We start from the raw sequence: 12,856 nt of genomic DNA, 5'->3' as shown, positions 1-12,856 counted from the left end.
ACATCTGTTCCTACCATGGTCATGGAGAATCACATCAGTCACCCACACAGGAAAACCTGCAATCTGGACTTCATGGAAGAGACTGTGGCTGTGATGTTTGACTGTTTGTCCTCTACTTTAGTCCCTAATCTCTTTCTCCTTTAACCCACAGTTCAAACCATTCCAAAATAGTCATGCACAAATTATTAAATAGGACGTCTGTAACGCATTTGTACTTTTACTTGTTTCGTGAGTTATATTTAAGAAGACTAAAATTATTCACATAAATAAATGTTTTGTCATACTGAATTTAAATGTGCAGATGATGTGAATATGAATTGGTTGGCGACCTATGTGGCTTACTTCCAACTATTGTATAAATAGAAAATAAAATATAAAAATATGTATCAGAATAAATATTTTGTGCACTCTCCTCGAGTTGCAATGTTAACTACTATTTGTTTTCTATTTTTATTTCATCAAAGTTATTCAACAAATTTAAGGAAGTAATTATTTTCCCATTTTCTAAAAGGTAAAAAAAAATTAAATAACATAACTTGGTACTAAACCTTTTGGAAATTATACCATTATATTAAAGTTTTGGAGAACAACTTTTGGAAATTAGTCTCACTAGGAACTTTCAGTCCTCCTCGGTTTACACCGAGGCACTAAGCTGGTACACCAGCCGTCTCAAAACTACTATAACTACTTCCGGTAGTTATTACCAAAGTAAAATATGTTCAAGCTTCTTTTACGTTCTCTAAGTCAGTCAAAATGTTAACACCGTCGATGGCAGCTGCGATGACAGGGGGGAAGTTAAGTACGCGGCGTGTTTTCCATCAGGAAAATACCAAAAACCGTGTTTGAGGCAACATGTTCAAAGGAGAGAAAACATTTTTGAAGGCAAAACAGAACGATTTCCGGTGTTAGCTTGGACGACTTGACCTACATTGCACGCTCTCTAATGAAAATATCAACACGAGGGAGTTCGTGTAAGAAGTGGACTTAAAGTTGTTTCGGCGGTATTAAAATGGTTGGGAAGATAAAATATGTTCGGCAGAAGCTTCACCACGAGGCCGTAAAGGTCGATGGGCCGATCGGCTTCGCGCAGCACGGCTCACTGGTGTCTTCTGCTGTACCGAAGGATCCTGGTGAACTACTCACAGAAAATCTCAGACTGGGGAGCAAGCCTCACAGACAGGTGTGTGTTTAAAACCGTGGACATAACGAACAGTCCGAATCTGTCACTTTCTTGGGACGGACGTGACAAGATCAACCTTTACCTGACTGAAACTCTTCAAATAAGCCTCTGCAGATGATCTGTTAGCTGTTTGACTCTTTTAATGATGTTTGATATGAAAGGAAGGAGATTGGCCTATAATTAGCTAAGACTGCTGGGTCTAGAGATGCTTTTTGAGTAAAGGTTTAACTACAGCGAGCTTGAAGGCCTGTGGTACATAGCTGATTATTAGAGATAGGTTGATCATATTTAAGGTTGAAGCATTAATTAATGGCAGGACTTCTTTGAGCAGTTTTGTAGGAATGGGGTCTAAAAGACACGTTGATGGTTTGGAGGAAGTAATTACTGAATTACTGAGTAACTAATTACCAGCTCGAGACCATTACACATAGAGACAGACAGAATCACACATTAGGCTCCATTCTAGCCTAATGTGGTGGATAGAAGTCTTTGAGTTATAGATGCACTTTCATTCTAAACCCTTGCAGGCCCCTGCTTTGGCATCCTTCCCCTCCAGTGTTTTTGCTGGCACTAAGATCTCTCCTGAAGCTCTGGTACAGACACTCAAGTTTGATGAAGCTCCAGATGTGCCCACACCTGTCACAAAAGGTAAGAGACGTTTGTCCATGTCAGTGTGATGGCTTATTTGATTATTGTATTATGACCCACAGAGGTCAGTGAAGCAAATTAAGGTATCAACTGTAAAGACGGTATAAGTGTGGCTCAGGTCTAAAGCTGCACTGAAGCACACAAAGCTCTGTGTCCTTTGCTTCTGTGCCTGAGTCTTAACCTACATGTAAATAATTCAGAAAATGTATTCCTAATTGGGTAAACTGCTGCAGTTAAATGAAAACGATTCATTATTTATTTATATCAGTGACATTTGTAAGATGTCTGATAGGGCTGGGCGATATGGCCTAAAATTCATATTGTGATATAATTTGAAGCATGTGCGGTAACGATATATACGATATATTCTTTTCTTCTGTATAACGTGTTTTCCACACTTAAAATCCTTTAATTTTCTCAAAAATCGAGAGTGTGCCTTATGTATGAATTCTGGTTGTGCTCATTGACCTCGAACCGATTTTGGCTGCAGAAATCAGTTAAAAAATGTTTTAGTACAGCTTTGGTAAGCTGCACTGCTTGATGGATCGTCAGAGCATTACGGCTGCCGTAGGGAGGAGCTCCGTCAACTAATCTGGGTCCAAAACTCCGTCATTTTCAGGTCCCAAAGTCAAACAAACACTGAGAGTTAAAAACGGTCTAAATTATTTCATCTTTAATTAAATCATCAGCAATGCTGCTTTATCGGGTGTAATAATTAAGTTTAACATCCATGAAAACAGAAGTTATTAAATTTAACGGAGTTAGCAGTTAGCAGGAAGTTAGCTCGCTAGTTTCCACCGAAACATTTCATAGCATGTTCTGACTGAGAGATTTCTGAAACTAATTAAAACGTACAGCTCTGCTATCACTTCCAACATAAATGAAGACAGGAAACTAAACAGCAGTGGCGTTTGTAGGGTTACTGAAGTTGGACTAGCTGGTATATAATGATGTGCTACGTGATTGCTAGCGACACAGCTATGTTAGCATAACATTAGCACAGTAAAGCTGGAGGATGAACGCTAACTTTTTTCCCACTCGATAAAAGTTAACGTGAGGGATTCTGGTGGTCAGGGACAAATGCAATCGCATAGCAGGATGCTATACACGGGCCAAACTTCAGTCAGGAGAACAACTGAGATTATTCATTCACAATACGAGGTTAGTCATTAATATACTGCAACAACATGGGAACAGAGCAGCTGCAGAGAATTCAACATTAATGAATCAAAGTTACGGAAGTGGAGGAAGCGCAGTTTTTGGCTTTCCCCATATTTCAACAGTGCTTCATCTCTTTGCCATGACTGTCGGCATAATTTGCAGATGATAATGGTTGTCACTACCCGATCCGTACCGGAAACCCGATCGGTACCCCGCATGCGCGAAAGGTGTCTACTTCCGGTCGAAGCGTTTTACGATAGTTATTGGTCAGAGTATCTGTTAAGATGTTAAGAATAATAAGTATATCTTAAAATGTTTGCAATAATGAAGCATTTCAGTACAATGTAGACAAAAACGAAAAATAAAAAGATAGTTACGGATCGGGACTCCCCGATCCTTACTGCGCATGTGCAAAGTCGGACCGTACAAATCGGGTCTACCCGATTCGTACCGCGCATGTGCAGGGATTTTCTTCTTCTTCTGTTCGTTTAATGGCAGTTTACTCCCTAGTGTACGAGGATACTGCCACCTGCTGACCGAGCGAATGAACCGAATTGTAAACTGAATTGGCGTCATTACAAACGTGTGTTAAATTTGATTTAGTGATAATCGAGTGTGTTTATGCTCGTCTGTGTGGAGAGGATTGACTGGAATAGTGATGATGATGTCCGCTTACACTGTCAATTGTCAGTAAACACTTAATCTGGCTGATGAATCTACACGTGAGTCTGTATTATTAAGTCTGTAATTAGGCGCCATTCTTCTTATTTTATGGCGCTGTTATTCAATCGGGGGACGCTCTCTGTTGAGGAGAAAAGCATGAATTTGTTTGTATACGGATTATCCATTGTTTAAATGTCCCGGTAGTCGAAAAGGAGGCAGAGCTGCTGAGAAATGCTAGGAGCTAACTGGGCGCTAACCGTATCATTCAAATATACTGAAAGTCGCAATGTTGGCAAAGAGAGGAAGTGACGTAAGATTTGCGCATGCGGGGTACCGATCGGGTTTCCGGTACGGATCGGGTAGTGACAATGGTTTTAGCCGCTGCGATGCTTTCGACCAAAACAGGCGCAGTTTGATGACATCATCAACATGCGCTATCGCGATAGAGTGGTATAGTCTAAAATCTCTATCGTTGGCCAAATTTAGATCGTTTCTATCGTATATCGTTTATATTGCCCACCCCTAGTCTCTGACTTATTAATATGAGTGTTATTAAAATGCTGATGAGAGAAATATTTCATGTTTGGGACCTAACAGAGCTGCTCGATATGGTTACTTAAGAAATGTACAAAATTTTAAAAAAGGGTGTGACAGGAACAAACTATGCTTGAATCTCTGTAAACTGTTGATGTGATTTAGAAATAAAATGAAATTCAGTCAAGTTGTTGAGCTGATTGAGTGTCTGTCTTGTTCAGCTGCGAAACCAGCTGCAGTTAATCTTAGGTTTATGTGCTCAGGCCCCGGAGTGTAAATGCTGGTTTTCACTCAGTGTTTTGATTTTATTTCAGCATTTGAGAACAACAGAGAAAAAGCAACAACAGGTAAGAAGACTTCAGTACCTCTGTAATTTGAGAATAGAGCAGTTTCAAGTTTGAAATGTACAGAGGCAGAAAAACAGCATAATTGTGTGTGTGTCTTTAATGAGCCTGTTTTGGTTCTTCCGTGTATATGAAGGCCTCCATGAAACGACTTAGAGTCGTCTAAAGCAGCTGCAAAGCTGTGATGTGCTGAACCAGTCTTCTCTCTCCCTGCTGTGGTGTTGTTTTCTCCTTTGCCTTCAGCTGTTCGATATCACTTACTCTGCAGTGTGTGCGGTGTGGTGGATGTACGACGGTTAGGTGGAGAACTCGTCTTCTGCCCACCTCAATCACAGAGATCCATTTCATCTGACAGTGGAAAAATGAGGCTCCCAGTGGGAACAGTGGTGGGAAAGCATGCCCCCTGCCTAACAAACACACTGGAAACCCCCACCTACTTGTGAAAGATTGGATTCCTCCACCTGTGCTCACAGTTGTAGTCAGTGGCAGATGCTTATCTTTGCCTGTCCTGTTAAAACACTTGTGTTGTTTGGTGCTGTGCTGGTAGATAAAGGCCTGCTGGGATGTCTGCGCTGTTCACAGTGTGGAGATAACATGCCTGTCTGAACAACACTGGCTGACATACAGTGGGGTGAATAATTGTTGGATGAGCAGCAGGTTTGCACACATCTCAGGGGGGATCTTGGCCCACTCCACTCGACAAACAACTCCACGCTTCAGCTCCCTCCACAGATGTCCTGGAGGATTGACGTTTGGAGACTGGGGAGCCTTTAATGGGCCTCTTCCTTAGCCAGTCTGTTGTTGCCTTGGTTGGTATTTTGTCTCTCCATTACATTTAGACATGATGAAAGTGATAGACAGCTCATTCTTTGTAAGTGAGCAAACGTACAAGATGTTGAGTTAGGCATGTCTCCCCATCGCTAGCTTAAACAAATCCTCGGCAGTTCCTGTTAGGGTAAGACAGAGAGCCCATTGAAACCTGTGCAGGTTTGATTCTGGTCATCTGGATGTTTTCATCCAAGTGACTGTTGGTGTTGATCAGTGACAATCTGCATCTTAATGATCATAAACTGAGCTCCAGTGTTCATTCAGTGGTGCTGGTTTTGGTCCTGATACGTGCACGGAGTGTCAGCGCTGGTTTGTGCAGCACGAGGCTTTGTTTCCTGTTCAAGAAGGAAGGTTTGCAATGAGTCACATAAAGCTGCCTCTCATAGGCCCGTCTCACTGCTGAGGGATGTGTGCTGTTACATCGACTGATATTCCTGTTTGTGTTTCTACAGGCACAGAAACCAAGAAAATGCAGTCAAAGAAAGAAAAGATGAAGGAGAGGAGGGAGCGGTGGCTCAGCAGTGAGTTCACACGGACACAACGATGTAACCTGCTCTTATTTACTCTGTCAGCTGTGGTTCAGTCGTACAGCTCCATTTCTTACCAACACTCTCAGGCCAACACATATTTTCATCTAAGTAAACAGTCCAAACACACTCTGCCACGTTGGCTTGTGTTCATCCTTATTAATGTAATATTTTTGTCTTGGATCACTTCACTGTTACTGTTTTAATTACTGAGTTAGGGTTAGTTTCCAGGCTGAGGTGAAGTGTCTGATCGCTCTGTGCTCGAGCCCCACTGTAGTCCACAAACTCTTCAAAAACATCAGAAACAACAATGGCAGGTTTCGATCTGCCGTCCAGACGGACTCGGCTGCCTGTGGGACCTGTGTGCGGTCCAGGTGTCGCCTCAGTGCTGCTAGAACTGAATTCAAAGCAACAAACAGTCGGACGCGTCGTTCTGTGGAGAAGCTGAACCCGTTACACTCCACTCACCGTGGACACGCGTGTTTGGAAACTGTGTGTGAAGCTTTGAACAGTTTGTGTGATCTCAGTTGTTTTCATGTAACACAGATTATTAAAGGTTTTAAAAACGACATCTTCTTCCAATTAGGAATCTTCTCTCCACATTTCAGCTAATTGGCCTGTAACAGTAGCCTGTGATGAGCCAATCAATTCTTCAGTAACACAACACGTTTCCTCTTCAGGCGTATAATTAGTTACTAATGGCTTCATGTCTCAGCCCTGCTGAAACCCTAAACCAGCGCCACAGTGGATCGTCCCAGTGTTACAGTCTGGGCTCCGCTGGCCAAGGACGTCCAGCTTTCATTTTAGATGTACAGCTTGAATGGACACGTTAAGGAAAGAAGATTCATTTCCAGAATTACTGAACTTTAGTAATTCTGATGTTTGGGCAGTAAGAAATATGCAGTACATACTTTAATGGTTTGTTTCCACTAGAGGTGGGAATCACCATACATCCCACGATACGATATTATCACAATACTTAACGCACGATACGATATTATTGCAATTTTTAAAAATATTTTGCGATATTCAGATTCTGTACATAAAGGTAAACTTTATCAATATTCCTTTTATCTAATAACAAAGTCTCACACTCAGTCTTTCTCTCATTTCAGTTTGATTGTTGACAAACTGAACGGTTTGTATTACAGTCTAGTCCAACTTAACTGAATCAACCATCTGGTACAATTATAGCTATTCTGAACTATGCAGTTTATGAAAACTATGCAGCCCCTTCAGCAACTGAAGAATTTGAAAGTCAATTAAAACAAAATATAATTTTACATTAAATAAAAAAGTTTTAAACTTCATTAAAATAAAACATGTCTTAAATTAAAATAAGTAAACTGTCATGTTTATTAAACACATTTGGACAGTGAAGGAATGTCAGGATTCTTGCTCAGAAAAAGGATCAACATGCTCTGAAGTCAGAGCACAAAAACCTTTTTGTAACAAAGTATTGATTTCTGCTGTCCCTGTATCCATACATTATTAGCAAACAAAATATCACCATGCTACACAGTATCCATTTTCCCCCCACCTCTAGTTTCCACATCACTGGGCTCAGCTGTTTGACAGAAGAATGAATCCTGGTACTTGGTCATCAGCTGTGGAGTTTAGTTGGCATGAAGGTTCCTTTGGGATCAATACTTCTTCTTACTGTTTTGGTAGACACGTCGCTCATTTTCACTGTGATGCCAGAAAATAGTTTGAAAAGAATTAAGTGACAGTAAAATGGATAAAACCTGTTAAAGTACCACAGAGGCGTGATGTCACAGAGCTGTCATCACAGAGTGGCGTCCCTCGTCTTTATTCTGTAGTCTGCAAACACTGCGTTTGTTACTCAATGTAACATCTCAGTTTAAATCAACTTTGACATGTTTAAGTTCACATGTAAGAGATAACGGTGTCATAGTCCTACAATAGCACAATGAAACTGGATAACTGTCCCACGATGGCACATCACAGTGACTTCAGTAATAACATGAAGAAGAATAAGTGTTATATAGAAACCTCACATCTTGTACTGACATTTTCTGTAACTATATGTCTCACTGTAACAATTTTGCTGCTGTTTCTCAGAGATCAGCTCCATTAAGCAGGCGAAAGAGCTCCAAGCAGCCGAGGTCCGGCGACAGGCCACTCCTGTAGTGGGCGACATGAGGCCGCTGGCCGACGCCTTACCGGATCTCTCTCAGCTCATCTCCCCAGCTTCCACAGCCCCCGCCGCTTGCCGCAAAAGCAGGAAAATCAAAGTGTAAGTGCCAAGGTGACCGCTGAGCAAGCCAGGCATCAAGTGTCAACATGACGGCTGTTGATTATCAAGTGCAGCGGCCCAAAATGATCCCGTTTCTTTTGTCCTTGAAGACAGCAAATCAGGACTAATGGCATCCTGCAGCATGTTTGTGGCTTCATCTACTGGCTGCTCTCACTTGTGTTCGCTGTCCGTTTCTTAATTACCAAATATTTTAGTAGAAATGAGCAGAGGTTAGAAAAATGAGCTTACTTTGGGCTGATCAGGCCAAAATATGACGTTTTATTTCAATAATAAAGAGATTTTCTAAGCTTAACTGTTTTCCGCAGGCGTGTCCATCAGTGCGTGCTATACTGACACAAAATGAATTATGGACCATCGCACAAGCACCACTGTTTTACTGCTGACACGGGCCTGCACTTACATCTTTTTCTGGACTCTGATGAGTCGTCAGTCCAGTTTTTTCCATTGTGGCTCTCACCATGGTTCACCACAGTCCTCAGAAACTTGTCATCTTTGTACACTGATGTGCTGGTTTTCACATCTTTAGTCTCGATCACTTTCTTTGTATTTTAGAGAATTTGTACTTCACTTTGTTCTGTCGTGTTCATGATGAGTGACAAAAAAAACAAACCTTGAACTGTAAATGTGTTATTCAAGCAGCAGTAATCAGGCCTGGGTTCATCAAAGTCCAACTTTAACACTATTCAGTAGTAATAACAACAACAACAACAACAACAACGACAATAATAATAATATCAAAAGCAAACACTAAGTGATGCTTTCATTTGGATCCGTGTCAGATATCTCCTATACAGTCAGCTGACTCTCATGACCACAGGTCTGTCTGAGACAGGGAACCTTTAGTAATTAAATGAGCTTCAATGTCTGTCCCCATCTGTCCCTGTCTGTCCCCGACTGTTCCTGTCTGTCCCCGACTGTCCCTGTCTGTCCCGTCCGTCCCTGTCTGTCCCCGTCTGTCCCTGTCTGTCCCCGACTGTTCCTGTCTGTCCCCGACTGTCCCTGTCTGTCCCCGTCCGTCCCTGTCTGTCCCCGTCTGTCCCTGTCTGTCCCCGACTGTCCCCGTCTGCCCCCGACTGTGCCTCTTTGTCCCCATCTGTCCCTGTCTGTCCCTGTCTGTCCCCGTCTGTCCCTGTCTGTCCCCGTCTGCCCCCGACTGTGCCTCTTTGTCCCCATCTGTCCCTGTCTGTCCCTGTCTGTCCCCGTCTGTCCCTGTCTGTCCCCGTCTGCCCCCGACTGTGCCTCTTTGTCCCCATCTGTCCCTCTCTGTCCCTGTCTGTGCCCATCTGTCCCTCTCTGTGCCCATCTGTCCCTCTCTGTCCCCGACTGTGCCTCTTTGTCCCCGTCCGTCCCTGTCTGTGCCCATCTGTCCCCGACTGTCCCTGTCCGTCCCTGTCCGTCCCTGTCCGTCCCTGTCCGTCCATCCCTGTCTGTCCCCATCTGTCCCTGTCCTGTCCCTCTCTGTCCCTGTCCTGTCCCTCTCTGTCCCTGTCTGTCCCTGTCTGTCTCCATCTGTCCCTGTCCTGTCCCTCTCTGTACCCGACCGTCCCTGACTGTCCCTGTCCGTCCCCGTCTGTCCCCCTCTGTCCCTCTCTGTCCCTCTCTGTCCCTCTCTGTCCCTCTCTGTCCCTGTCTGTCTCCATCTGTCCCTGTCTGTCCCTCTCTGTCCCTGTCCTGTCCCTCCCTGTCCCTGTCCTGTCCCTCTCTGTCCCCGCCTGTGCCCATCAGCTCATTTCTTGTTCCTGGCCTACGTCAGATGTCTCACAGAGTGTGGGTGGAGCTACCTGAAGGAGCTTCTACCACAGACTGATAAAAACATCTTTAGTTTGATTACACTGTGCGGTCATGTGACCACCACATACTGATGTCAGAGCAACATTAAAGTAATGACTGCCTTATAAATAAACCCGCAGCATGTCCCTGCTGTGTGGAAGACCAGTAGGAGACACCATCAGAAGAAATTGTCCACTGTTCTTGATGTGTTAACGTGTCCCCGTGTCTCTGTCCGATGTCCTCCCTTTAGCCCGGTGAAGAGACCAGAGCCCACAGATTTCAGTCAGATGAAACGCTCACAGAAACGCAAACTGCTGTAAGTTTTCTTTCTTTCTTACAGCGATTGAGAGCCAGACTACACTCTGTGGAAACCTCTGCCACTCTTTATTGTGTTTACAGGGAAACGGAGACCAGCAGGTTCAGCAGAGCAGTGAGGACGCTCTCAGGTAAAACCAACCCTCTGGCTGATATCGGTGAGCTGCTGAGGAAGAAGATGAGACAGGAGGAAGAGCAAAGCTGCGTTTAGCAAAGCTGGACTGTGGGAGACTGAAGAGTATCCACACACAAACATTTATAACTCAGCGAACAGCAACAGCCCTGAGACCTGTGAGTGACACAGCAGGGTTTCTCTGAAATAATAAATCACAACATTCAGACCTGTTCTGTTTCATTTCTCTTACAAGGTCACAAACTTTAATCACTCTGTGTTCATTAATAATAACGTCCCAGGATGTGTACGTTCAGCTGTTTACCTGTGAATAAGGCCGTGAGGCTGTAGTGTTCAAACTGTCAGCACATGCACCTCTGACAAACAGAAATGTGGATGCTTCTGATAATTCCCCTTCTTTCAGCCTGGTGTTCCCAGCAATGTGGCACATGTCTCCGTGCTGACTCTCAGCTGTAGATGCAAATGAAATAACAGTGAAACCCAAGTCTGACTTACAGGAAATGCAGAAATCAGAAGAGACATAAGTAATGTCAAGGCAGCGTGCTGGCTTTGATGTGTGATTGTAGCTTCTGCTCTTTTTTAGATTCTTCATTAATTCTTAATAAATGAACGAATTGTCTGGATTTGACTCCCAAGTATTTAATTTGCAATTAAAGACATTTATGTGAAGCCACAACATACAAAGCTCTGACTGCACCGAAGGACAAACCAAACATTACAGGAGTGAACGACAGAAAGAAGAAGAGCAGTGAGCAGAAACGGTGATGATGCCGGGATTCTGTCTGTGGTTCAAAACACAAACAAACACGTCATTCTGTACACGGCTGTAAGTCAGAGCTTTGCTCTCTGCTTTTATTTAAACAGATAAATCACAGTCGTTTATGCTTAACACTAAACCTGGTCTTAAACAGGTTATATTTACAGTTACCGTCTCATAATTCAATTACATTTACAGCATATGTTCAATGTGCTGCAGAACCTGTGCTGGGGAGAAGCGTGGGGATCATGTGACCCATATGAAGGCTCTCACAGTACGGATCAGTTAGAGAGACAATGCTGCCGTATGAAAACCATCCAACCCCCCCCCCCCCCCCCCCCTCCCCCGAAGCCTTTTTATAATTAGTCAGAGGCAAGAAAAACCTGATCAATACAAAGTCCAGTGCTGCCATTAGAACTCATTAATAATGAATCTATGGGACGAGCGCAGTGTTGAATTAAAGTAACCAGAGCTCATTGTTGAATGTGAATATATGAAGCACGGCTTCCCAGGCTTGTATCTGTGACTCCACTGTTCTCACAAACTGCAAGGACAAATATTTCATGACCAACATACAGCAGACACAAACGCAGCTATGAAAGAACACAATCACAATTCAAGTGTGGCAGCATCAATGAGTGAACTGTGACAACAACAATAATAATAATAATAATAATAATAATAATAATAATAATAGTGCCTGGAAGGCTGCAGATGCTGGGTTCACTGGGACAAAGCAAAAATAATCCAACGTGTCAGGAGAATTTAGTGGAGGTTTGTAGCCCACGTGCTAATACTTCTTATTTTAAAGCTACAGTCAGATTCAGGCACCAAAACTTAGTTCAGTTTAGGAAAAGATTTAAGCTTCAGTATAAATACTTTCAGAATATGAAATATCCAGGTGTTCTTACTTCAAGGTTAGAACTCCTGAAGTTTCTCTCACTACTGCAGTATAACTCTCTACATCAGGGCGGGGAGCTCCAGGCCTCGAGGGCCTGATTCGTTCCTTACCAGGCCTCTGGAGAACTTCAGGACATGTTGAGGAGGTCATTCAGCCATTTGAACCAGCTGTGCTGGATCGAGGACACATCCAAACCCTGCAGGACAGCGGCCCTCGAGGCCTGGAGTTGGACACCGCTGCTGACACAGCTTCTTTCTAAGCCCGTATCAGTGCTGCTGGCCTCACTGTCCCTCGCTCTGATCTTAAAACCAGAGGTGCTTTTGAGGTTATTGCACCCAAACTGGGAGACTGCCTCTCTGTTTGTTTCAAGCGCTGTGTGTGAATGAGGCATGTTGTATAAAGCGCTGTGATTTTACCCTTAATCTTTTCTCTTCATGCATACGTGTGTGTGTGTGTGTGTGTGTGCGTCTGGATGCTTTAACATGTACACTGGCTTTTATTTATTACCACAACCATTTTGTAACTCTGTGTTATAAATAAAGTTAATATTATCATTAGTCTTTCTCGTGTGACAACACTGACAGATATTTCCTGATATCGATGTTGCAGAGACAAAAGCACAGTGATGTGATATTAATGTCCAGGAACATGAGGCTGTTTGAAATGAATTTCACAGTATGTGACATTAGCTGTTAGCCATCATCTCCAAAGGTTTCCTGTGTATGTTCTACAAAGAGCCACAGACTCGTTTACCGCACCTGTACCGTCACCGACTGAAATCAATCCTGTGATTTACAAAAGACTTGCCAGCATCTTC

At 43.3% G+C, this 12,856-nt stretch overlaps 1 protein-coding gene across 1 annotated transcript; it reads left to right on the top strand.

Annotated features, from left to right (window-relative positions):
- Positions 1-667: 667 nt before the first annotated feature.
- On the top strand, positions 668-10,589 carry slx9 (SLX9 ribosome biogenesis factor). The gene is made up of 7 exons (XM_087836672.1): positions 668-1,180; positions 1,708-1,828; positions 4,501-4,533; positions 5,811-5,879; positions 7,968-8,142; positions 10,184-10,249; positions 10,333-10,589. Exons 1-7 carry the CDS (start codon positions 1,010-1,012, stop codon positions 10,457-10,459), a joined length of 762 nt encoding a protein of 253 aa, XP_087692798.1. The 5' UTR covers positions 668-1,009; the 3' UTR covers positions 10,460-10,589.
- The last annotated feature ends 2,267 nt before the right edge of the window (positions 10,590-12,856 follow it).

Source organism: Neolamprologus brichardi, chromosome 23, assembly GCF_056152115.1.
Source record: "Neolamprologus brichardi isolate AB-2024 chromosome 23, ASM5615211v1, whole genome shotgun sequence".
Classification (NCBI taxonomy): domain Eukaryota; kingdom Metazoa; phylum Chordata; class Actinopteri; order Cichliformes; family Cichlidae; genus Neolamprologus; species Neolamprologus brichardi.
The sequence above is the reverse complement of the archived record's forward strand: the minus strand, read 5'-3'. Positions and strand labels throughout refer to the sequence as shown.